The following is a 20550-nucleotide window of genomic DNA, read 5'->3' on the forward strand; positions in this document are numbered from 1 at the left end:
CACGAGATGGAGCTGGTTGGCCGTAAAGTCGAGGAGAAGGAGGAGGGGAGGAGGAGGAGGGAGGATCGGTGAGGAAGAGGGAGCAACCCGGGCAGCGGAGGTTTGGAGAGGTTGATGAAGGATTGGGAGGTCCAGAGGTGAGTTTGGGGAGGTGAGGAGATGTGTAAGAAGTGGAGGAGGTATAGGGTTGCCGGTTGGTGGAGTAGGATGAGGAAGAAGAGGGAGGAGTCGGACGCGTCGAGGGTTGGGTTGTCGTTGGAGTTGAGACGTGACTGTTGGGCTCTCCTGGACGCGACGATGACGATGGAGTGATAGACGCGATTCCTAACCTCGTCCTGAGCTCCTCGACCGCTGCGTTCGGGGGAGCAGCTCCATCTCGAGAGCGAGGAGACGAGGGACCGAATCCTCCGAGATTGCTGTTCGAGGACGTGAGACCACTGGGACGAATCGGTTTTCCGACGACGGTGCTACGAGAGGAAGAAGGAGAGGAAGGTTTGGGGCCGAAGAGGCAGTCTTCGCATGTTGGTTTGGCGGTGATGGGGTGGAGGAGAGGAGGGTTGGAGGGAGATGGACGGAGGGGAGTCGAGCAACCTGAAAGACGCGAACGAAGGCTAGGTCAGTACTCCGCCTACCAATAAACGAGAATTATGTTGGACTAACCACCACAAGCAAAACATCCCTGACACCAAATCCTCTTCCCACTCCTCACGAACTTCCCTTCGCCTCGTCCGTTCGACCCCAGTTCTTTCACTCCCAAAACAGCCCTTCCACAAACCTGGCAGTCTCCTACGCTATCCTCCTTGCTGTAGCAGCTTCTACACTTGAACTTCTCTTCTTCCTCTGGGTGGGTGAAGAAGTCGTGGTTGGGGTTGGGTTTGACCGGGAAGAGGGTTGCGTCGGGAGGAAAGGGTCGAGAGCAGGAGACGCAGGCGAGAGGCGAGGAGGTCGAAAGGAGGGAGCCGTAGGTCTTGGAAAGTGAAGGAGAGGGAGGTGGATGTGAAGAGAGATTGGGAAGGGGTTGGACAGTCGAAGAGGAGTTGGAGGGTATGATGGGAGGTGGGAGGTTCGAGGCGTATCTGAACGAGAGGAGAGATCAGGGAGGGAGGACCAGTTGATCAGTCCTGTGCTTGTTTCGACAAGAAAGCGAAGAGGTTAGACACAGAGGCGTCGACGTACTTCTTCTGCCATCGATCTACCGGTCCTTCACCAGGTGTAGAAGGAGAGGTGGCGAGGGTTGAAGCTGAAGAAGGCGAACCGAGCAACACAGAAAGAGGTGAGCTCGAGCCAGCTTGCTTCCCTTCTTCGATTCTCTTCCGTGTCTTCTATACTTACTTTGACGAGTCGAACCTCCACATCTACACCTATCAGCGCTAGAAGAGACGAGTTCGCCACACAAACGACAAAGGAGGAGGGGCATTTCTGCGAGAGGAGGAGCTAGAGAGGAGGAGGCAGGGAAGGAAGGAGGGCTGAAGCGAGCTAGAGGAGGAAGGATGGCTTGATACGATAGAGTTGGCTGCTGTGCGGTCGTTGATGAATGGCCTATTGAGTGAAGGGTTGCAAGAGAAGGTACAGAGCGAGGAGTATGAAAAGAGTTCGCTAAAGGGAGGATGTGGGTGGAGGAGAGGAGCGTTTCCGAGCCTAAGCTCTTTCCCTCCTGAGGGGAGTCAAAGTGACGCGCGCCCTCGATTGATTTCTATTCGACTTTAGTTTTTCGAAGCCCAAGAAAATTAGACAAGAAACGTACATCCTCATTGAACGGGCATCAAGGAGCACTCCCACCTGCTGCAGCAGCAGCAGCAGCCTCCTTCTTCTCCCTCTCCTCCTCCTCCAGCTTCGCCCTCTTCCTCTCCAAGAACCTTTCCCTCGCACTCCCCACCGCAACCTCGTCGTTCCTCTTCTCCTTCACTCCAACGATCCTCTTCTGCTCCCTCTCCTCTCGTTCCCTCTCCAACCTCTTCTCCTCCTCCTCCAACTGAGCAGCCATCATCCTCTCCTGCCTCTCCCTGATCTCCCTTCCTCCAGCAGCAGCTCCCACCCTCCTGCTCACGCCTGCCCCCACCCCTCCAGATCCAGAAGCACCGCCAGAACCTGAGCCTCCAGCACCGGGAACCGAAGGAGGAGGCTGCTTCTTGGGCATGAAGTTGAGTCCAGGAGTGAGGAGATCCCTCGAGTCGACGATCTCGCCTGAATCGTTGGTTTCGACGTTGAGACCTTTGGCTTTGGCATCAGCTGCGAGAGCTGCGTCGGAGGTAGGAGGAGGAAGGGTGGGACCTTGAACGGGGCCTTTGGGTTTGACGATCGTGAGGTTGGTTGGATCTGGAGGTTTGGACGCGGCGAGGGTAGCGGAGACGGCTGCTGAGTGGGCTTCGGCGTCCTTTTCAAGGAAGGATTTGTAGAAGGATGAGATCCCTCCGACGGAGGAAGCTCGAAGTTTAGCTGAAAGAACGAAAGGGAAGAAGGAGGGAAGTCAGGTCGAGAAGAAGGAGACGGAGAGAGCTGGACGACTCGAGGGCTGGAAAAAGACAAAGCGCGACTCACCCTCGGTAGCCTTCTCCTCCTCTTCAGCCCTCCTAACCTCTGCCATCTGATCCTTGTAGGCTTGAGTGACGAACTTGTCCTTGTCGGCGAACTCTTCTCCTTCGAGCTCTCGTTCCTTCTCGAGCATCTTCTCCTCTGCTCGGATTCGATCCAGTTTACGAGTAGCTGCTGAGGCGATGGCTTGAGCCATGTACTTGGGCTGATAGTAACGAGGAGGGATGCGATAGACGGGTCAGCCTCCGAGATCAAGAAGGAAACGAAGGAAGGAGGGGAGAAGGGAAGAGTCAAGCTCAACATGAGCTCCTTCCCTTCCCTCGCCGTGGATTCGCCTGATGTAGACACCTAGAACTCACCGCTCTTCCCTCCTCTGCCTCTTCTTTACTCTTCCTAGCTCTCTTCTCAGCCTCCTTCATATCGTCCCAGACCTCGTCGTACTTGAAAGCCGTCTGATCCACCTCCAACGCTGCTTCCTGTTTCGTTCGAACCGACCGACTTGGAGCTACAGCCTGATGAACGAGAGTTTTGGGGTTGATTTTAGGCTTACCCCAAGACCGAGAGGAAGAGGCTTCGGGCGGAGGCGGTGGAGGAGGGTCGTCGTCGTCTGCGAGAGAGAAGGCGGATGGTCGGGGAGCTGCTGGAGGAGGAGGTTTCGGTTTCGATGAAGAGGCGGCTGTTGAAGTGGGTCCAGCGGTCTTTTTGGGTCCGAACGAAAACGAGATCTTGGCTGGAGGAGGTGGTGGTGGTGGAGCTGACATGGGAGAGGGAAGAGAAGAGGGAGGAGTTGGATGGGACGAAGGAGAGGTCTGAAACGGTTGGAGGTCAACTCGAATGAAGCTCCCTCCCACTCTTCTTCTCTCCAAACGGCGACTCGACAATTTTTCGCAAACCTCAAAGCTCATCGATACGGACTTGATCTCAAGCTCTCTACATCCTTGCCTCTTTCTGTAAGTTCTATCGACCATCTGGCCGCTCTGAAGATCAAAGAGACGAGCAGCGAATCCGTCGAGCTCACCCGTCCCTCCTTCCTTCCCTCCCCCCATTTACTCTCATCACCTCCCCAGTCGCCTCTCTCTCATCGCCTCCCCAGTTGGTCGACATGCCCACTCTCGGACTTACTCCCATCCATCGACCCATCCCCTGGGATATCGTTCTCGCCATCTTCAGAGCGTCCGACCTCCCGACGCTGGCGACTCTCGGTCGAGTCTCGTTCGACTTCTTCTTCTCTTCAAGTGCGATCCTTTACAGAGACGTCGAAGTCAACTCGTTCGAGAAGTTGAAAAGGCTCTTCTACCAGAGGCAGGTAGAACAGGTGAGCCGTCTTCTGATTATATCTCTTTGAGACAGTCGACTGATCTCGACACCCCTCACGCTCGCCAGACCTCCTCCCCATCTCGAATCTACCCTCGCCTCTCCCTCTCTCAAACCCGAACGCTCTCCCTCAACTTCACCTCCATCCAAGACGTCCCACCTTCCGAAGTAGGAGAACCCGAACTCTCTCTCTCCTTCTCTCGCCTTCCCTCGAACCCTCTTCCTCTCGACCTCCTCCATCTCTCCATCTCCCATCGACACAAACACATGGTCTCCCCTCTATACCGAAAACTCCTCCCTCATCTCGACCCCGTCCACTTCAAGTACACAGTCACAACTCGTCACCTCGACAAGGGGATCTGGACGACTCTCCATCCCGAACAAACTCCCATCCTCGCTCAGTGGAGGCGACTTACGACCCTCTCCTTCCAAGGAGGAATTCCAATTCGAGATCCTCCGGAGCTAGAGTTTGGGTCCGTAGGACGAGGACCCCTGAAGCCTAGGCTGTTGGCTTCTCTGCGAAGTCCGAGGATCGAGAGGAGGAGAGAGTTGAGGTTGGACGTCGCCAGTTTGCTCAACTCGAAGCTGTATCCCAGCGTAGCGAAGTTTATGAAGCTTTTCGTGGTCAACGAGGGATTGTTTGGGCTGAATGGGATGCAGGAGAGATCAATCGTGCTGGTTGTGAGGACCGAGCAGGAGAGGGAGGAGCTGGAGGCGGGCATCGAGAAATTGGCGAAAGAGAAGTGGAGGAAGTTGTTCGTGGTCGAGGCTGAGTGGGTCCTCTTTCGTTCTTCCGTCTCCAGCTTCTGAGTAGGATCTGATCGATGTTTGCGCTTCTTTTCCTCGTCAGATCGCAATTGCGTCGCGTTCTTTGCAATTCACTCACGTCGTCTTCACCCACCTGGCCTCGAACTTGACTAGTCAAGTGTTCGTTGGGTATTACCACGCAACCCGAATGCCGTGAGTCTCTTTCCTAATGCTCTATGTTCCACTGCTCTGGATTTCCGAGACAAAAACCTGACGGCGACGCGTCCGTCCTCTTCGTTCCTCCTCCTGATTGCAGGCGAACCCGAGCTCCGAACTGGCAACTCTCGGCGTCTCGACGCGTAGTCCCGCTATCCATGCGCATACCTAGGCTCGTGTCGATCAGCAACTCAGTTTTGCGAGACTCGTCGGAAAAGCAAAGAACGCAAGAGTCCAGAAGGCCGACGCGTCTTCCTTCTTTTCTCTCTCTCTCATGCTTGACTTCACACTCGTCGTTCACGTCCACCCCAAATGTACATCCCTCCCTTGGCTAGCCTGTAAATCACCGAGAGGGCAATCAAGCAAACTGGAGTCCTGAGGAAGGGAAATCGTCGACGCGTCCCTCTTCTTGCAGATCGTTCACCCTCCTCTCTTTCACTCCCTCCTTGAAGGTAGAGACGTAGAGATGGCGCTCCTTCACGAACGGAATCCTACGCGGTTCCGTCTCACTTACACGTGAAGCCCACGAAGTCAACCTTTGTAGACTTTCTATCGGACGATTCTCGACAAGCCATCTCGCGTTCAACAAACTCTCCGCTCTTTCCTCCCCTGAGCCGAGAGGTTGTGTCACCCGCTTGGTCTTGCTCCTCTTTTTTCTCCTCTGAGGGGACGCGATGGAGGTCGTAGTCCAGACTGGGAAAGGTCTGGTTCCTTTCCGTGTTGTTGTTGACTTGTACCAGAATCCAAACTGCCCATCTCTTTCTTCAATGAAAAAGTTGGGATCGACAGAAAATCAAAACGGCCAAGGGAAAGGAGGTTTCACTCCTCGCTCCCTCCCTTGTTTCTCCTCTCCTTCAACCACTTCCTTCCCTCCTCTCTCTCCTTTCTTTTCCCAGACTCCCTCATTCTCGTTCCCCTTCCCCTTCCCCCTCCAACCTACGCCTCACCCACCCACAGACTCAAGCAGTCGAACCCCCTCACTCTCTTTTTCAAGAAACAACCTCCTTCGACCTCCTCCTTCCTTCCCTTCCCTCCCCTCCCTCCCCTCTTCGAAAAACCCTCAAACATGCTCTCTTCTTCCTCCTCCTCCTTCTTCGCTCTCCTCCTCCTCTCCTCCTCCTCGCTCGTCTCAGCCGCTGGAGGACACTCTACGTCGCCCAACCACCACGCCCTCGCCGCTCGAAAGGCTGGCGTTCTCGCTCAACGTTCCCTCGATCTGAGCATCACTCCTCCCGCTGGATCTGCTCCTAGGAAGCGAGGAACCGACGGAAAGTGCAAGATTCGACAGGTCACCTCTGCTGAGGCTAGCAGCTCCAGCGCTGCTGCTGCTCCTACTTCCACAGAGGCTTGGGCTCCCGCTCCTACGTCGACCGCCGTCGAGGACTTCGCTTCCACCGTCGTCGCCGCTATCCTCGCTCCCGTTGCTACCAAGGCAGCTGAGACTACCGAAGCCTGGGTCGCGTGAGTCTATACATCTGCTTTTCTTTCCGAGCTTCAAAGCTGGAACTTCTGGGTGACCGACCGACCTGACGCTCGTTCCCTTTCATCTCCTCTTCCTTCTTCCTTTGTTCCAGTCCCACCACCACCACCGCCTGGGAAGCTCCCGCTGCTACCACTCAAGCTTCCTCCGGAGGCTCGTCGTCCAACGCTGGAATCCTCTCGGTCTTCGACAGCAACTGTGGTGCTTCTGGTTCGAGCTCTGAAACCTCCAACTGGTCGGGTCCTAACGGTGCTGAGAGCTGGATCACCTGTGGAGTCAACTCTGGAGGATGGACTCCTCCTTGTACGTATACATCTCACTCTTGCTCCATGGCCCTTTTTTTCGCGTTCGAGGGGACTGTTGTTGGGCTTGGGAGGAGAGGATGGAACGGAAGGGCTTGGGTCTTGTTTGACGCGACAGGAGCCCAAAGCTGATTTGTTGTTGTTGTTCTTTTCCATAATCTAGACGTTCACCTCAACGAGCTCAAGGCCGCCGATCTCGCTACCGTTCTCGCTGGAGGAAACTCTCCTTTCGGTCCATGTGCTCCCTACATCGTTCGTCTAATTCGTCGTCCTTCTCCGTTTTCTCTCGCTCATAGCTGACCTGCTTCCCTCGATATCTACAGGACCAAATGTACTCCATCGGAGCCGAGTTCAGCATTCCTCCCATCCGTGAGTCGATTTCGCTACTCCTTTCGACGCAAAAGACGCGTCTCGATTCGAGCTGACTCCGCTCTCTCTTTTGTCCTTGTTTCCGTTTTAGTCGTCGCCTCCTTCGCCATGCAGGAGTCTACCTGCAACCCTTCCGCCGTCGGAGGTGGAGGAGAGCAGGGAATGTTCCAGATCACCGTCGACAAGTGTGGAGGAGCTCCCAACGGAGACTGCAAGGAGGTTGTGAGTTTGACGTTCTCGTCTCGTCTCCTCGTTGCTTTCCCTTTTCGCTGACTCTCTTCTTTCTCGATGCTTTCACAGAACTTCAACATGCGAACTGCCATGAAGTACTTCTCCGACACCCTCGCTTCCAACGGTGGTGATGCTTTCCTTTCCATGGGACAGGTTCGTCCTCTTTTCGCTTCGCCTCGCCGTCGTCGTCGTCGTCCTTTCCTCCTCTCGTCCTTGCAGCAGCTAATCTCACAAATCCCCTCCATCTCGAAACTCTAGTACAACGGATGGCAACGAGGAATGACTTTCGTGAGTTTCGATTCCTCTACATCTTTCTCCAGCCGAGTCGAACGAAACCGCCGACTGACCTCGACCCTTCGTTCCATCTCCTCCCTTCCTTCCCAAGGCCTCCGCCACCGCCGCCCAGTACTCGTCGTGCTGCCGATGCCAGAACAACCTCGACTACCTCCACCAGCTCACCAACGGTTGGATGCAGGGATTCAACGGAAACAACTTCGGGTTGGTCCCTTTTCTTTCTCATCTTCTCACTCGTTCACGAACTGACTCGTCTTCCTTCCTTCTCTACAGAACCTACTTCAACCTCCGAACTTGTTAAATCGTTCCTTCTCTCCGCTCGTTCGTTCGTTGTGGTTCTTCCTCGCTCTCCCAACACCAACACCCTCAACAATCAAACTTTCTCCCTTTCTCTACCCGCCCGTCTCTTTACCCACCCTCCCTTCGTTATCCTCCCTTCTTGGTATCGTTTCTCAGAGGTGCTTGCGCCGCGTTCGCTTTTTTCTTTCCTTCCTTTCTTGCTCGCTCTCTTCACGTTTTTCTCTCTCGTCTCTCTCTTTCTCGTCGGGAAGCAAACTGGTTTTTTGCTTCTCCCTCTCCTTCATGCTTCCTTTTTTTAAAGCAGCTCTTGATGAGCTGCTCCTCTCTTTCTCTCTTTCTCTCTCTACGTCTTCGTCTCTTGCAGATTTGCTTACTCTCCCTTTCGGCGCTCGTTCGTTTCGTTCGTTCGCTTTTGCTTTCCTTGGATCTCTTTCTCTAGCAGATTTACTCCCATCATCTTGGTTAGGCCGTGGGCTAGTTTGTGTATATAGTCGAGCTATGTCGCATTTTTTGGTTGAAGAGGATGGAGAGAGGGAGGGAAGGAGGGGAGGGATGTGGGTTGATCTCATGTTTCTTTCTTTCCTTTCCTTTCTGCTTTTGCGAGAGAGGTCGGTCTCTCACCTGAAGGCACGACGACCTGAATCTGAGCCTCGCCCTTCTCGTTTCTAATAGATAAAGACAGACCGAGAAAAGAAAACATAAATGCCCTGACGCGTCTGTCTTCACGCAGTCGCATCCCTCCTCGTTCAAAACAAACCTCCGCTCCTCCTAAGTTGCTTCCTCCTTCCCTCCCAACCCTCACTCTCCCCCTTTCTCGGCTCTCTTCCAGCGATGCCCAAAGTCCCCTCCACCCCTTCCCACGCTTCTTCTTCGGCTCCCTACCCCTCCTCCGCCCTCCAACCCTCCCCTTCCACACACCAGCTCAACCTTCCGTCTTCATCTCTCCCTGCCAAAACTCCTTCCAAACTCGCTACCGCTTCCGCCATCAACGGCTCCCTCGGATTCGACGATTCCCTCCTCGACGACGAAGACGAACAACCTCCTTCCGACTGCTTGGAGTACGATCAACCTCCTGACTTCCAAGCTGCCAGGGACGAAGAGCAAAACGTTCCTCAGCTCGCTCCTCCCGCTCCAACGGGTCCCTACAAGCTCTCGTTCGGGAAGAACGCTGGTCTTACCCTTCACGACATTGCTCCGAGCTACATCTCGTGGATCGTCACCAACAGGGTCTACGAAGGGAAGGAGGATCTCAAGGAGGCGTTGGTGAAGGAGAGGTTTATGACGGAGGGAGGGATGGAGTTGCCCGCTCCGGAACGACCTGCTGCCGTCGCTGGAGAGGAGAAGAAGGAAGAGGAGGGGTTGTCGGCTGCTAGTGAGGCAGCTAAGAAGGTTGCTTTGGGAGGATGGACGTGCCCTACGAATGTGGTGAAGGGGGTGAGGGGGTTCTCGTCGAAGGTGAAGGAGGGCGAACAGGTTCGTTGGTTTGGGCTTCGTTTCTGGAGGTTCGAGAGGCTCGAACTGACTCTGCTGTATAATTTTGTTGCTGTGCTGCCTATAGAGCTGGATTCTGCTTTCTGACGCTATCGAGTTCTTTGGCGTACGTTCTAGCTCTCCTCCTTCCTTCTTCCAACTCGAAGCTCGAGCTCACCCATCTCCCCTCCTCCCTTCGGCTTCCTTCTCTCTCACAGCTCAACCGCTCCATCCTCAAAGACGCCGGCATTGCTCCCGTCCCTTTCAAGGATTCCTTCTTCTACCTCTACCAAGTCTACGTGAGTCGTTCCGCAACTCGTCTCGCCCATCTCCCTCTTTCCAACTCACACCGTTCCCTCTTTCTTTTCTTCCCTCCGAAACCCGTATCTTCGCAGCACTTCGCCAAATTCTTCCCTCACCTCCTCCCCACCGCTCTCCAAAACACCCAGAACTCCGCTACCACCGCGCTCGCTGCTTTCCTCGTCAAGGACGCGGCCAAGATCAAGGAGATGAAGTCGACGTGGACGACCAAGAAGAAGACGACTTCTTCCTACGGAGGAGGAGGGAGGTACGGAGGTGGGGGTTACGGAGGTGGAGGGTCGAGGTACGGGGGTGGTGCGTACGGGAGGAGGTGGTGAGCGGACGAGAGGCGGCGCGTGTGTCTCGCTCGCTTCGACTCGGGTTCCGCTCTTGCTAGTCTAGTATTCGACGCTAGCTCGTTGATAGTTTCTTGTTAATAGCCTTTTCGTAGTTCTAGTTCTCCGGTCAGTTCGTTTTTCGCTCTTCTCTCTTTTTTCGTCCTCCTTTTCTCTGCGAGTCCCGTCTCGTTTCGTTTCTCCTCTCGCCTTCGGTTTCTTCTTCCCTCCGGATGTAGCCTCTCTCCCTCCCTCCCCTTCGCTATCTCTCTCTCTCTCTCTCTGTCTCGTTCTTATAATCTTCATCTCTTTCTCATCTCTCTCTTCTACTTCCAACGACGATCAAGGAAGGGGGAAAGGTCGACCAAACCAGAGCGGGACGAGCGGGGAAAGAAACCGAGAACGTGACGAGCGTGAGAAAAAGAGCAAACAAGACGAAAGAAAGAGGACGGCATAAGTAGTGTTGAGACAACGAGAGGTATGTGTCTAAGATAGAAGGGTGAAACGCGAAAATCGAAGCTGGGTTCCGAGACGACGCGTCGACGTCGATCTCCTGATCACGTCTGCTTCCTCCATTTCGGCCAGTCCTGTTCACAAACATCCAACTCAAGTCAGCTCAGCACTACACCTTCCTTCCAGCAATAAGCGAGAGCTCGAGTTCGAGCTCACCTTCCCATGGTCCATCTCCCTGAAATCCCCCAACCCAGCCAGCCTGATCAAGTACGCTCCCAACTTGACCAGCTCTCGATCGGCAGCAGCAGCGTTGGTTCCCGCTCCTTTGAAGGCTTTGATCTTGAGTCCTTCCCGTGGGTTGAGGGCGAAGTTTCGGGACTGGTCGCAGGTCGAATGAAGAGAGAGGGGAGACTGAGCGACGGGAAGGGAGGGAGAGAGGGAGGGAAGAATGGGAAACAGGAAAGGACGAACGAGATCATCAATGTGGACGGTGTTGGCTGCTGAGAACTGAGGGAACTTGTTCCAGAGGAGCTGGAGCCTGGGTGGGTTTGAGGAAGAGGACGACGGGGTGAGTTTTCAGAGATGGGCGACTGAAGGAAGGGAAAAGAAGTTGGAGGAAGGGACGAACGCTTTGACTCTGCAAACAAGAAGAGAGTAAGAAGGAGGGAAGAAACCTGATTAGCGGAACGAAGCAGTGAAGGCGCGAAGGCGACGACGCGTTCGGCGGGTGGACGAACTCGTCTGCGAGGAGGAAGAAAGAAGAACGAGGAGGTCAGTCTAGTCTCATACGAGGATAAGAACTCGAGAAAGAGTTGACTCACGCTTGTAAGGTTGTCCTTCTCGTTCGGTGAAGATGGTGAACTGGGAAGAGAAAACGAGACGAGGCGAGATCAGACGACAGTTCGAGCCTTCCTCTTCGACGAGACGGCCAAGAGACTCACCATCGGCCTGCAACGACGGGGAAACAACGAATCAACGTCAGCTCAGCTTCTGCTCTCCGCTTCAAGCAAACCCACCTTCGATCCACGACGAAACTGATCTTGTAGTTTCTCGACTCGTCTCCCAACATCCCGAGCTCAACCAACTTGCTCTCCAACCACCTCCAGCTCGTCTGCGACCAAATCACGAGATCGTAGTGAGGGTAGACGAGTTCCAGGAACTCGTGAAGGGCAGGGCGAGCGCATTCCGAGGAGGGAAGAGAACCGTCGATGAGAGGTTTCGTGTCAACAATCGTGTCTGCGCAAGGGAAAGGCGGACGCGTGAGCTCGGAGTCGGAAAGAACGGGTAGGTCGAGACTGGAGGAACTTACAGTCGAGATCGAGAACGAGGAGCTTCTTCCCTGGCCGTGGTGGGTTGATCAACTGTTCGGACGCAGAAAAGAGGGTACGGTGAGTGACGCGTCCAGAACGAGACGAGGGAGGAAGAAAGAGAGAAGAACACGGACGTCAAGCTGCATCCCTGCTGTCGTCTCTTTGATCTTTCGGATGTTTCGAGGTTCCTACGAGGGTTCGACAAGAGGAGGAGAGGTCAGGAAAGATTCTGGGAGAGGCGGGCTGAAAGAAGGAGAAACGAACGAGATGCGGTGGAATCTTGGCCTGGGTGTAGTCAACGTCGAGATCATCCACCACCTCTGCTTGCTGAAGCCTCGTAGGACTGGTCGAAGACAACAGAAAGGGGGAAAGAAGCATCGACTCAGCTCGGCTGGAACGCGTCGTGACATCCTTCTCATCCTCGTCCCCTCCTTCCATTCTGAATCTTACTCACTCTTTGAAACTGTTCTCTACACTCGTTCCGAGCATCATAAACTTCTTCCCGCTCTTGAGGTTCAGAGAAGCGATGACCGCGTTCTCTTCCGGTGGGTTGCGAGACGAGGTGAGCCCGATGAGTTTGACTCGATCAATCGGGACGGACGTGAGGGACCAAATCAGGATTTTGAGATCGTAGACACTGATAGAAGGAACGATGAGAGATGGGATGAGACTTTGAGATCGCAGACACCGGTACTGATGTAGAACGGTGAGGAAGAGGAGGAGTGAATAAGGGGAGGAGCGAGCGAGCTCACCGGTCTTGGTCTGGAACAGAGAGGTTGAACGTTCTATGGAATCGAACAGGACGAGATAGTATGTCAGCTGTACGCTCAAGCTCTCTCATTACTGCAAGGAGCTCGGCAAGAAGCAGCAGGAGAGACTCACTTTCCCGACCAACTCATCTTGAGCTCAACCACCTTCTCGCCTCCTCCGGCTTCGACGAGATCTGGATCAGAGACGTGAGGTAGAGGAGCTGAGGAAGGAAGCTGAGGGGGAGGAGCATCGACGGCAGTCGACGAGGATGATTCTGAAGAGATGTCGGCCATCTTTGTGCTTTGGGATGGTGAGGGTTTGAAGGCGAAGGGAGGAAGGAGCGAGGTCAGCTTGGGAGAGATTCGAGAGAAGGTCGTCGCTAACCATCACGACCGTTCCTCTCAGTAACTTTAACATCGGAGCTCGGTTCAGGAAGTACAACAGGATCCTACAGTGACTCGTCTGGACTATAGCACATCAACGAATCATCCCCATGAGGCAGGCAGGCGGAGGAAGGATTCTCGTCCAAGTGGTGAGCTCGACTTTCCTTCCTCCCTTCTTCCTTCTGGTTTCTTTCGCCCTTCCCCGCTGATTCCTTTTTCTCCTCACACTCTCGAAGACGCCCTCACGACAACCATCTCTCATCTCTCGTCGGACCTTCTTTTCAATCTCTTCAAAGCAGACAAAACCCCCTTACGGACCTACAGACGAGCTCACGAAGAGCAGCACCTCGTCCCTTTCCTCGTGTCGCGACGGTCCCCCTCATCTTTCCCCAACACCCAACAGCTCTTCCTCCTCCCTCTCCTCGTCATCTCCCCCGAACCAACATCCTCGAGAAATCGCGCCTTCGTCCTCCTCCCTCCCCGCTCCCCTCGACGGTCTCTCACCCTCCTCTCTTCTCCCCTCCGGATGGACTTCGGTCCAAGGAACCGTTCTCTCCCCAGAGATCGCCAGGATCTTCGCCAACGTGAACCATAAACTCTCTGCTTCCTACGAGGAGGAGAAGTCGGACGATCTCGACCCAGCGAAGGTTCTCTCACACTGGGGGACGGAAGACGAAGCGTTGCCAGGACGAGTCACCGAGGACGCGCTCGTTCATCACCAGCGCACTCCAGTAGACGACGAGCCCTCAAGTTCGATATACGGAGGATTACCCGCTCTCACGAAGTCGATGGAGGTCAAATCGACGCAGGAGAGCCGTCGGGAGAGCGACGATGGATCTCGAGCGTACTTGGAGTTCCTCTCCAAATCGACGCTGGAGGATCCAGAGAACCCTCGGCTCCTCACATCGGGCCCCGATCCAGACAAAGAGCTTGCTCTGTCTCGGAAGGAACTGGAGCAAGCGGAGAAGCGGGATCTTGTGATGGAGAAGATGCTGGAGACGTGGGAACCGTTCGCGTCGAACTCGACCTCGTCGAACATCATGGAGGATTCAACGAAGGAGGATCTACCAACCTGGGCAAAGCCTCTTCGGTCAACAAATTTTCTCCCTACGACATCGTCGACCTCGTCGTCTCTCGTCAAGCCTCGTTCGGCCAACAAGCAGCTCGTTTATCCTCCCGACTCGTTCACCTCTCTCCCTCCTCTCCCCTGGTCCTCCCCTTCTCCTACCGATCTCGTCGTTCCTCCCCGTCCATCGTCTTTTCTCAATTCATTCAAGCCCCAGGACGACGCGCCGTGGCAAGAAGACGCAACCAACGCGGAGTACCGTCGCCTCAGCACAAACCTCGACGACCTCTCCAACCTTCATCCCTCCCTGATCAATCAACGGTCTCTCCTCCTCCTCCTCGACGAGTTCCTCCCTCTCGCCTACTTCAAAGGAGAACGTCGGCAGGAGACGCTGGAGAAGCTCTTCGCTTGTGGGCTCGTTCCCTCGAGAGCTTTGATGCAGACGATGTTGCGGGCCGTCGCTCGATGGAGAGGAGATCTCGTCGGCAGTCGGATGGAGACGGAGGCTATCATCGACCAAATGACGCAGGCAGGGGTGCAGGAGTCGAAGGAGGAGAAGATCGAAACCCTTGCTCTCCTCGAACGAGTCTACATTCAGAACGGAAACATCGTCGCAGCCAACGACGTCAAGACCCAACTCTACTCTCTCACACCCACTCCTCCTCGTCCCACCGACCTCCTCCTCTCCCGTATCAAACCCACTCCCAAGAGCGTCGTCACACTCTCTCAAATCCTCCCTCTCATCTCAGAGGTCACCGCGTCGAAGCAGATCGTTCCAGACGACGCTCTCGACATTCTCGCTCGGATCGTTCCCTTGGACGTCTGGAGCTACCAAGGATTCGTCGACGCCGCTGGATTCGTGGAGGAGGAGACGCGTCGAACGCTGACTCCCAGCGCTTGGGCGATCTTCATGGACCGAGCGTTCAGCCCACGGCCAGAACGAGGTCCCCGAGGATGGCTCCCACGGAGCAAGAGGGAGGCTCGAGTCGATCTCGACGTGATCCTTCGAGTCTTCCATCGGATCCCAACCCCTTCGCCTCAGTCGGTCGCTGCGGGAATCAAGCTCATCAGTCGCGTCGCTGTCCACCCTGCGCCACTCGAGGGGCGGATCTCGACGATCGAGGAAGTCTACAAAACGGTCATCGATCAACTCACCGGGTCCTCCTCACCAAATCCGACCTCCCTAGACTCCAACCTCGCCCTCCCGTCCTCCTCTACCTTCGTCGCGTCCCCTTCTCCTTTCACCTCCCTCCTCACTCCCTCCAACACCCAGGACCTCGAAACCCTCTTCAGAACCACGATCGTCTCCCTCCTCGATTCAGACGTCCCCTTCACGCTCCCAGTCGCGTCCGTCCTCTCCCAAGTCCACTCCGACCAACGACGTCTTCTCGGATACTCAACCTGGCACGACCGAACCCTCTCCCCTCTCCGGGACCCTCCCTACCCTATGCAACCTCAGCACATCGCCTCCATCTACTCAATCCTCGTCCTCGCCTTCCCAGAGGAGATGAAGCCCGTCGAGCTCTACTGGTCGTTCTTAACGAGAGCCGGGAGGTCGATCAGATCAGAACCGTTGACGACGACGAAGGCCGTTCTGAGCATCGTCCAGGCGAGGTTGGATTCGGGAGAGAAGGCTTTTGCTGGGAAGACGATGTGGGAGCTGGTAGAGACGCTGAAGACAGAGTTATGGAGGGGGGAAGCGGTGAGGAAGCGAGTCGGAGGAGAGAGGAAGCCCGAGTCGTTGGATCGAGATCCGAGGAGAGGTCTGCTTGCTGTCGAGACAGTGGCGTTGGAGATGGATCCTAGGTCGCTGTCGGCAGAGTTTTGGAACTCTCTGGTGGAGGCGACGTCGTTCTCGATGGACGCTCAGTCGGCGGCTTGGAAGGTGCTCGTCGAGGTTTATCCGGAGAGCGTTGGAGAGGACGCGATCATCCTTGTGAGTCCTTCTCGTCTTTCCTCGCTCTCTGTGATCTCAGTTCCTGATTCCTCTTCTCTTGACAGCGACTTCGAACGACGGCTGAATCCAGAAACCCGTCGGAACTCTTCGCCGTCTGGAAGTGGGTCCAACAACTCTCCCTCCCTCCCTCGCCTCTCATCTGGAACGCTTGGTTCGAGGCCCTACTCAAGATCGAAGACTACGATCGATTCGTCGCGGAGATCGTCAACAAATCTCCCGAACCAGCAAGCGACGACCTCCTTCGATGGGCTCTCGACCGCCTTCACGACATCCCCTCCTCCCTCCCACTTCCGACGACTCTTTCCTCCATTTCCATCGAACCCAAGGCGATACCTCGTGCTGCGGAGCTGCTACCAGCAACTCTTTCGACACCAGTACTGGCAACGAGTCGACTTGTGGAGTTGTTGGGGACCCTGAAGGAGCGGTTTGGAGAGAGGTGGGAACGCGTCGAGGAGGAAAGGAAGGTCGAGATGTCGAAGAAGGATGTTCAGGTCGAAGACCAACTTGTACGTATCGATTCTACTCTCTGAACTTTGAGTTCTTTTGACCTTTTTTTCTTTCCCCAGGTGTCTCTTCCGTTCGAAAACGTCTCCGCTGCCTCCTCCCCACCGGTGGCTGAGAGCTCTTCGTCGTCGGGGTACAAACCGAACCTATCTGTTCGCCCTTTTCTTCTTATTCTTCTCTTTTACCTCAGCCTCTCCGAGTCCCTGACTCTGCTTCGCTCTCCTATCCCAGCGCGCCGACCGGAAATCCATCATCCTCAAATGCCTCGAGACTCGAGGCGTCTCCCCTTCTCATCCGGCTCATAGCTCCCTCTTCGACACTCTCCTCCTCCTCAGCAGCTTCAGTCTGAAAACAGGGTCCTACTTCGACCTCGTCAGTCCCGTTTCTCTTTCGTTTTCGTAGTCGTGAGCTGACCCTCTTTCTTTTTCGAACGCGTCTCTCTCTCTTCTCTCTTTGCCTTCCCTTTCAGCGCGCCATGTTCCACTCCTCCTCCTCTCCCACTACCCATCCACCCCCTATCTCTATACCCCTGTTCACCGAGCTCATCAACGTCCACCTCGACATCCTGAACGTCAACAAGGAAACCTCCTACGTCCCTCCTCCCGTCATCCCTCCTCCGAGGATTGAAGACCTCGGAGGATACGGGATGAAGTCGAGCGAGTCGTTCCCCTTCGGAAAGAGACGGCGGAAAACGGGGGAAGAGGCGAGGGATACGAAGGATCTGTTGGATTTCAAGTATAAGGAGGTGAAGTGGTGATGAACGAAGGGAGGAAGAGGTTCCGTTTTTCTTCCTTTGCTTGCCTTTTGGATCTGTTTTCTGTAGTTTCGCCGTCGTTTCGTAAATTTGTTCATGTTGTTAGTATTGACAGGATATATATACAACTCTCCTCTCTGATTAGCACCAAGCGTACCTGAAAGAATCAAGAACGAAAGAAAGAGAGAGAGGCGAGTCAGTTTCAAACTCGACGCGTCCGAAGTTGGTTTCGAAGATCGACCTCACTTTTCGTTGTGTACCCACTCCAACTCCCCCTCCCCATCCTCGTAATCCACCAACGCGCTCAGATGATCCTCCCTCACTTTCCAAACCCCTTCCTTCCCCTTCCCGTCCTTCCACGCCCTCGAAACCTCGTCGTCGTCCCAGATCTCGATCCTCCCGCACCTCTCCCTCCTCGCCGCCGCGACCACGCTCGAGAACGGAACAGGACCGGAAACGTGGGTGATGAGCAGGGTTTGGTAGGGTTTGGCTTCATCGGAGAAGGTGTAGGTGAGGAAGGGTTGCGGAGAGGAAGGGGTGGGAGAGGGAGGGAGTTTGAACCCGAAGGTTCGAGAGGGGAGGGAGGAGGGGACGGGTGGGTCGGAGAGGAGGGAACGGAGAGGGTGAAGGGAAAGGAGCCCGCTACAATTGAGACGAGAAGAGGAAAAAAAGTATGGGTTTGTGAGAGATCGAGAGAAAAGTAGAACGTCAGAGCTCACCCAGTAGGCAGGAAAGCAACCCTCCTCTTCCCTTCCTCCCCAGGTCCTCGTCCCTCCTTCAACGCACTCAACAACCTCTCACTCATCTCCTCCTCGAACCCTTTAACTCCCGTCCGATCCAACCACTCTACTCCCTCCTCAACAGACCCTTCTTCATCGTCGTCGAGAACCCAGAACCTCCCAACCGATCCCATCTCGACCCAACCGTCTCGCGACTCTTCTCCTTCTCCTTGTCTGCAGCTCTTGTAGAACTCCTTCCCGATGTCGGAGTAGAGGACAGCGAAGGAAGCGTCTTGGGAACGGTTTTGAGGAGGAGGAGGAGGAGGAGCACCCCAGGAGGAAGGGAAGGGCGGGAGGAGGGAGGAGGGGGCGATGGTGTCTGGCGAGAACGAAAACGAGGGGTGAGCTTCGACGAATCGTTCTTTGAGCTGCTCACCAGGAAGATGTACTGACAGTGTAAAAGCTGAAGCATATGCTTCCCGTATCCTTTCCTTCTGTAATCAGGAGGAGTATAAACACTCGCGATCCCATAGGAAACAACAGGCTTGATCTGGACTTGATCGTTCGTTGAGCTCGAGGGAGGGATCACAACGGCCGAACGACGGTAAGTCTCGCAGTGAGAGAGGATTTCCGTGGTCGTTGAAGTGTCAGAACGAGGAACGAGAACCCTAAAAACCAATACACATGTAAGGAAACTGAGTCAGTTTCTTCGCGAAGGAAGTGAGCAAAAGAGAGAAGGAGGAACGGCGAACCAACCAAGTGATGAGATGTCCATCTGCTCCCCACTCCTCCTTCTCCATGATCTCGTCTCTCTCAAGGTACTTCTCCATCGTGAAACCTCGAGGAACACCCCAGTAAGCTGTCACCACAACCAAAAAAAAACAAAGTCCGATGGGGCGTCAGCTCGTTCTCTTCAAAGAAAGGAAGGGAGGAAGGGAGAAAAGGTGAGCTCGAGCTCGGACGAACGGAAAGTGTTCTGCCTGGAGACTTTGGCTTGCTCGCGAGATGCGGCGACGAGAGTGAGGTCCGAGAGGAGGTAGGTTGTTGGAGTGGACATGTCGGTTTGGAAGAGAGTGAGGGTTGAGAGGGAGAAGAGCGAGAGCTCTTTTTGAAGGAGGAGAAAGGGAGGGCCGAGTCAGGTTGAGATTCGCAGAAGACCGAGAGGGGCAAAAGCGGCTCTGGTGAAAAAATTGCCGAAGAGATCGAAGAGAGGGGTGAACATTCCTTCTAACGTCCAGAGTTCGAAGCCTGGAGCCCGAATTTCTGCGTTCTCTCGGTGAGCGCTCGTCGCGCCAAAAACGCGTCGATTCGACTCAGCTCTCCCGAACCTCGACGGTGCCAAACCAAAAGAAAGACCAGTGCATACGACGAATCGCACAAAGCAACTCCCCTCCTCTCTCACCTCAGCTAAGCCTGTCCCTTCTTACTCTTCCTCTCCAACTTCTTCAACTCCTCCTCGAGATGGATCTTCAACTTCGGGATCGTCTTGAACTCCTCTCCCGTGTAGAAGCTTCGGAGAGGTTGCTTGAGGATGGGTTCGTACTGGGATTCAGGGAGAGCGAGTTTCTGTTCGTGAACGAAGGAGAGGAAATGGGAAGGGAAGGAAAGAGCGAGAGGTGAGAGACGCGTCGAGAAGGAAGCGGGAGAGAAGGAGACGGGGGAGATGGGACGAACGGGTTTGTTCCCGTCTGGAGCGATTAAAGAAGAGCGATAGAACATCATGGTAGCCAGTCAGTAAAGAAATCAACGAAACAGTGAAGAGTTTTCGTCGAGAAGACAGAGAGGGAGACCATAAACTCACCTTCAACCCAACCCTTGACCGTTTCGAGTGGAAGGAAGAACCCAACTTCCGGATCGGGGTTGAACGAGTTGTAGTGCTTCTTGTTCTTGAGGGAGGGAGAGATGAGATCCTTGGAGTAGACGTGAAGGTGGAGGTGCTGGGGAGAAAAGGCAGGACGCGTTTGAGGTCAGTTTTAGAGCGCGTTGTGTGCGTCGATTCTGTGTCCTGGATCGATCCTCCTTCCTTCTTCGATGATGAAATAGACCCAGCAGTCTATTCTCGAAGCGAGAAAGCTCCGTTCTGGACTATAGCGAGTCCAGAAGACGCGTTTTGCTCTTCTCGCGTCTTCCTCCCTCTTTCCTCCCTCACGCCACCGCATCCCCCTCAAACTTCAACCACTCACCTGCATACTAGGCACAGCATGAAACCCCCAAACGACCTCCCACTCCCAACCTTTTTCCTTCCTCATCTTGCCCTTGATGATCCCTTCGACCTCCTGAACCATCTCTTCGAACGCTTCCAACACCTCCAACACGACCTCCTTTCTCTGCTTCTTCACGAACGTCTGCAGGTTGCTCAGATCGTCCGCTTGGAGGGTAGTACCGTCCTTGAGAGGGAAGGGCAGTCGAGGAAGGACGAGAGCGTGGTAGGATGATTTCGGGAAGAGATCGTTGACGACGGTGAAGGAAGGGGAGGAGGTCAGGTAGACTTCGGGAGGGAGGAGGGTCGAAGGGGATTTGCAGAGAGCGTGGGTTAGGAGAGCGGTGGACCAGGACATTACTGAGCGAGGATGGAAGGTTTTCGGGACTGTGAGGGTTGGGAGGGAACTCGGCAAGGAAGCGAAATTGATGAGCTCACCTCTCTTTGAGGTGGAGGTCGAGCTCACCCGCTTCCTTCCCTCTTTCTGCCTTTGCCCCTCAACCCCCACCACCTTCAAGGAAAAAACTTCGTCAAAGCCCGTATATGCCCCCTGGACCGTCTCGC

General features: G+C 54.9%; 10 protein-coding genes across 10 annotated transcripts; 5 read left to right on the forward strand and 5 right to left on the reverse strand.

The window, feature by feature from the left end:
• Positions 1-1053: 1053 nt before the first annotated feature.
• BDY24DRAFT_389815 (uncharacterized protein) lies at positions 1054-1702 on the reverse strand. The gene is made up of 2 exons (XM_076640584.1): positions 1333-1702; positions 1054-1240 (listed from the first exon to the last, which is right to left on the reverse strand). The coding sequence occupies exons 1-2, from the start codon at positions 1415-1417 to the stop codon at positions 1116-1118; spliced, it is 210 nt and encodes a 69-aa protein (XP_076496523.1). The 5' UTR covers positions 1418-1702; the 3' UTR covers positions 1054-1115.
• A 25-nt stretch (positions 1703-1727) lies between these two features.
• On the reverse strand, positions 1728-3351 carry BDY24DRAFT_389816 (nuclear speckle splicing regulatory family 1 protein). Its single transcript, XM_076640585.1, has 3 exons — positions 2892-3351; positions 2539-2737; positions 1728-2436 (listed from the first exon to the last, which is right to left on the reverse strand). The coding sequence occupies exons 1-3, from the start codon at positions 3291-3293 to the stop codon at positions 1763-1765; spliced, it is 1275 nt and encodes a 424-aa protein (XP_076496524.1). The 5' UTR covers positions 3294-3351; the 3' UTR covers positions 1728-1762.
• Positions 3352-4268: 917 nt separating this feature from the next.
• On the forward strand, positions 4269-5013 carry BDY24DRAFT_389819 (uncharacterized protein). The gene is made up of 3 exons (XM_076640586.1): positions 4269-4619; positions 4697-4806; positions 4910-5013. The coding sequence occupies exons 1-2, from the start codon at positions 4456-4458 to the stop codon at positions 4761-4763; spliced, it is 231 nt and encodes a 76-aa protein (XP_076496525.1). The 5' UTR covers positions 4269-4455; the 3' UTR covers positions 4764-4806; positions 4910-5013.
• A 450-nt stretch (positions 5014-5463) lies between these two features.
• BDY24DRAFT_66384 (uncharacterized protein) lies at positions 5464-6903 on the forward strand. Its single transcript, XM_076645048.1, has 2 exons — positions 5464-6270; positions 6384-6903. The coding sequence occupies exons 1-2, from the start codon at positions 5876-5878 to the stop codon at positions 6721-6723; spliced, it is 735 nt and encodes a 244-aa protein (XP_076496526.1). The 5' UTR covers positions 5464-5875; the 3' UTR covers positions 6724-6903.
• Positions 6904-7068: 165 nt separating this feature from the next.
• Positions 7069-7786, forward strand: BDY24DRAFT_407034 (glycoside hydrolase family 23 protein; the record flags this gene model as incomplete). Its single annotated transcript, XM_076642732.1, has 5 exons — positions 7069-7182; positions 7261-7344; positions 7450-7479; positions 7577-7689; positions 7759-7786. The coding sequence occupies 5 exons, from the start codon at positions 7069-7071 to the stop codon at positions 7784-7786; spliced, it is 369 nt and encodes a 122-aa protein (XP_076496527.1).
• Positions 7787-8586: 800 nt separating this feature from the next.
• Positions 8587-10228, forward strand: BDY24DRAFT_389821 (uncharacterized protein). The gene is made up of 4 exons (XM_076640587.1): positions 8587-9258; positions 9344-9382; positions 9474-9554; positions 9651-10228. The coding sequence occupies exons 1-4, from the start codon at positions 8617-8619 to the stop codon at positions 9891-9893; spliced, it is 1005 nt and encodes a 334-aa protein (XP_076496528.1). The 5' UTR covers positions 8587-8616; the 3' UTR covers positions 9894-10228.
• Positions 10229-10232: 4 nt separating this feature from the next.
• BDY24DRAFT_389823 (HAD-like domain-containing protein) lies at positions 10233-12773 on the reverse strand. Its single transcript, XM_076640588.1, has 12 exons — positions 12536-12773; positions 12406-12438; positions 12108-12290; positions 11918-11996; positions 11788-11841; positions 11653-11704; positions 11360-11579; positions 11285-11291; positions 11164-11204; positions 10815-10881; positions 10560-10721; positions 10233-10477 (listed from the first exon to the last, which is right to left on the reverse strand). Exons 1-12 carry the CDS (start codon positions 12694-12696, stop codon positions 10448-10450), a joined length of 1089 nt encoding a protein of 362 aa, XP_076496529.1. The 5' UTR covers positions 12697-12773; the 3' UTR covers positions 10233-10447.
• On the forward strand, positions 12536-17185 carry BDY24DRAFT_66603 (uncharacterized protein). The gene is made up of 6 exons (XM_076645051.1): positions 12536-12935; positions 13023-15788; positions 15854-16315; positions 16376-16465; positions 16545-16685; positions 16783-17185. The coding sequence occupies exons 1-6, from the start codon at positions 12897-12899 to the stop codon at positions 17068-17070; spliced, it is 3786 nt and encodes a 1261-aa protein (XP_076496530.1). The 5' UTR covers positions 12536-12896; the 3' UTR covers positions 17071-17185.
• A 472-nt stretch (positions 17186-17657) lies between these two features.
• BDY24DRAFT_66541 (GNAT family N-acetyltransferase) lies at positions 17658-19101 on the reverse strand. Its single transcript, XM_076645050.1, has 4 exons — positions 18753-19101; positions 18543-18645; positions 18240-18454; positions 17658-18165 (listed from the first exon to the last, which is right to left on the reverse strand). The coding sequence occupies exons 1-4, from the start codon at positions 18841-18843 to the stop codon at positions 17783-17785; spliced, it is 792 nt and encodes a 263-aa protein (XP_076496531.1). The 5' UTR covers positions 18844-19101; the 3' UTR covers positions 17658-17782.
• A 92-nt stretch (positions 19102-19193) lies between these two features.
• On the reverse strand, positions 19194-20344 carry BDY24DRAFT_407036 (HIT-like domain-containing protein; the record flags this gene model as incomplete). Its single annotated transcript, XM_076642733.1, has 3 exons — positions 19194-19352; positions 19577-19723; positions 19970-20344. 3 exons carry the CDS (start codon positions 20342-20344, stop codon positions 19194-19196), a joined length of 681 nt encoding a protein of 226 aa, XP_076496532.1.
• Positions 20345-20550: the final 206 nt, after the last annotated feature.

The sequence above is a fragment of the Mrakia frigida genome (assembly GCF_051309035.1).
Source record: "Mrakia frigida strain ATCC 22029 unplaced genomic scaffold BDY24scaffold_16, whole genome shotgun sequence".
NCBI classification, from domain to species: domain Eukaryota; kingdom Fungi; phylum Basidiomycota; class Tremellomycetes; order Cystofilobasidiales; family Mrakiaceae; genus Mrakia; species Mrakia frigida.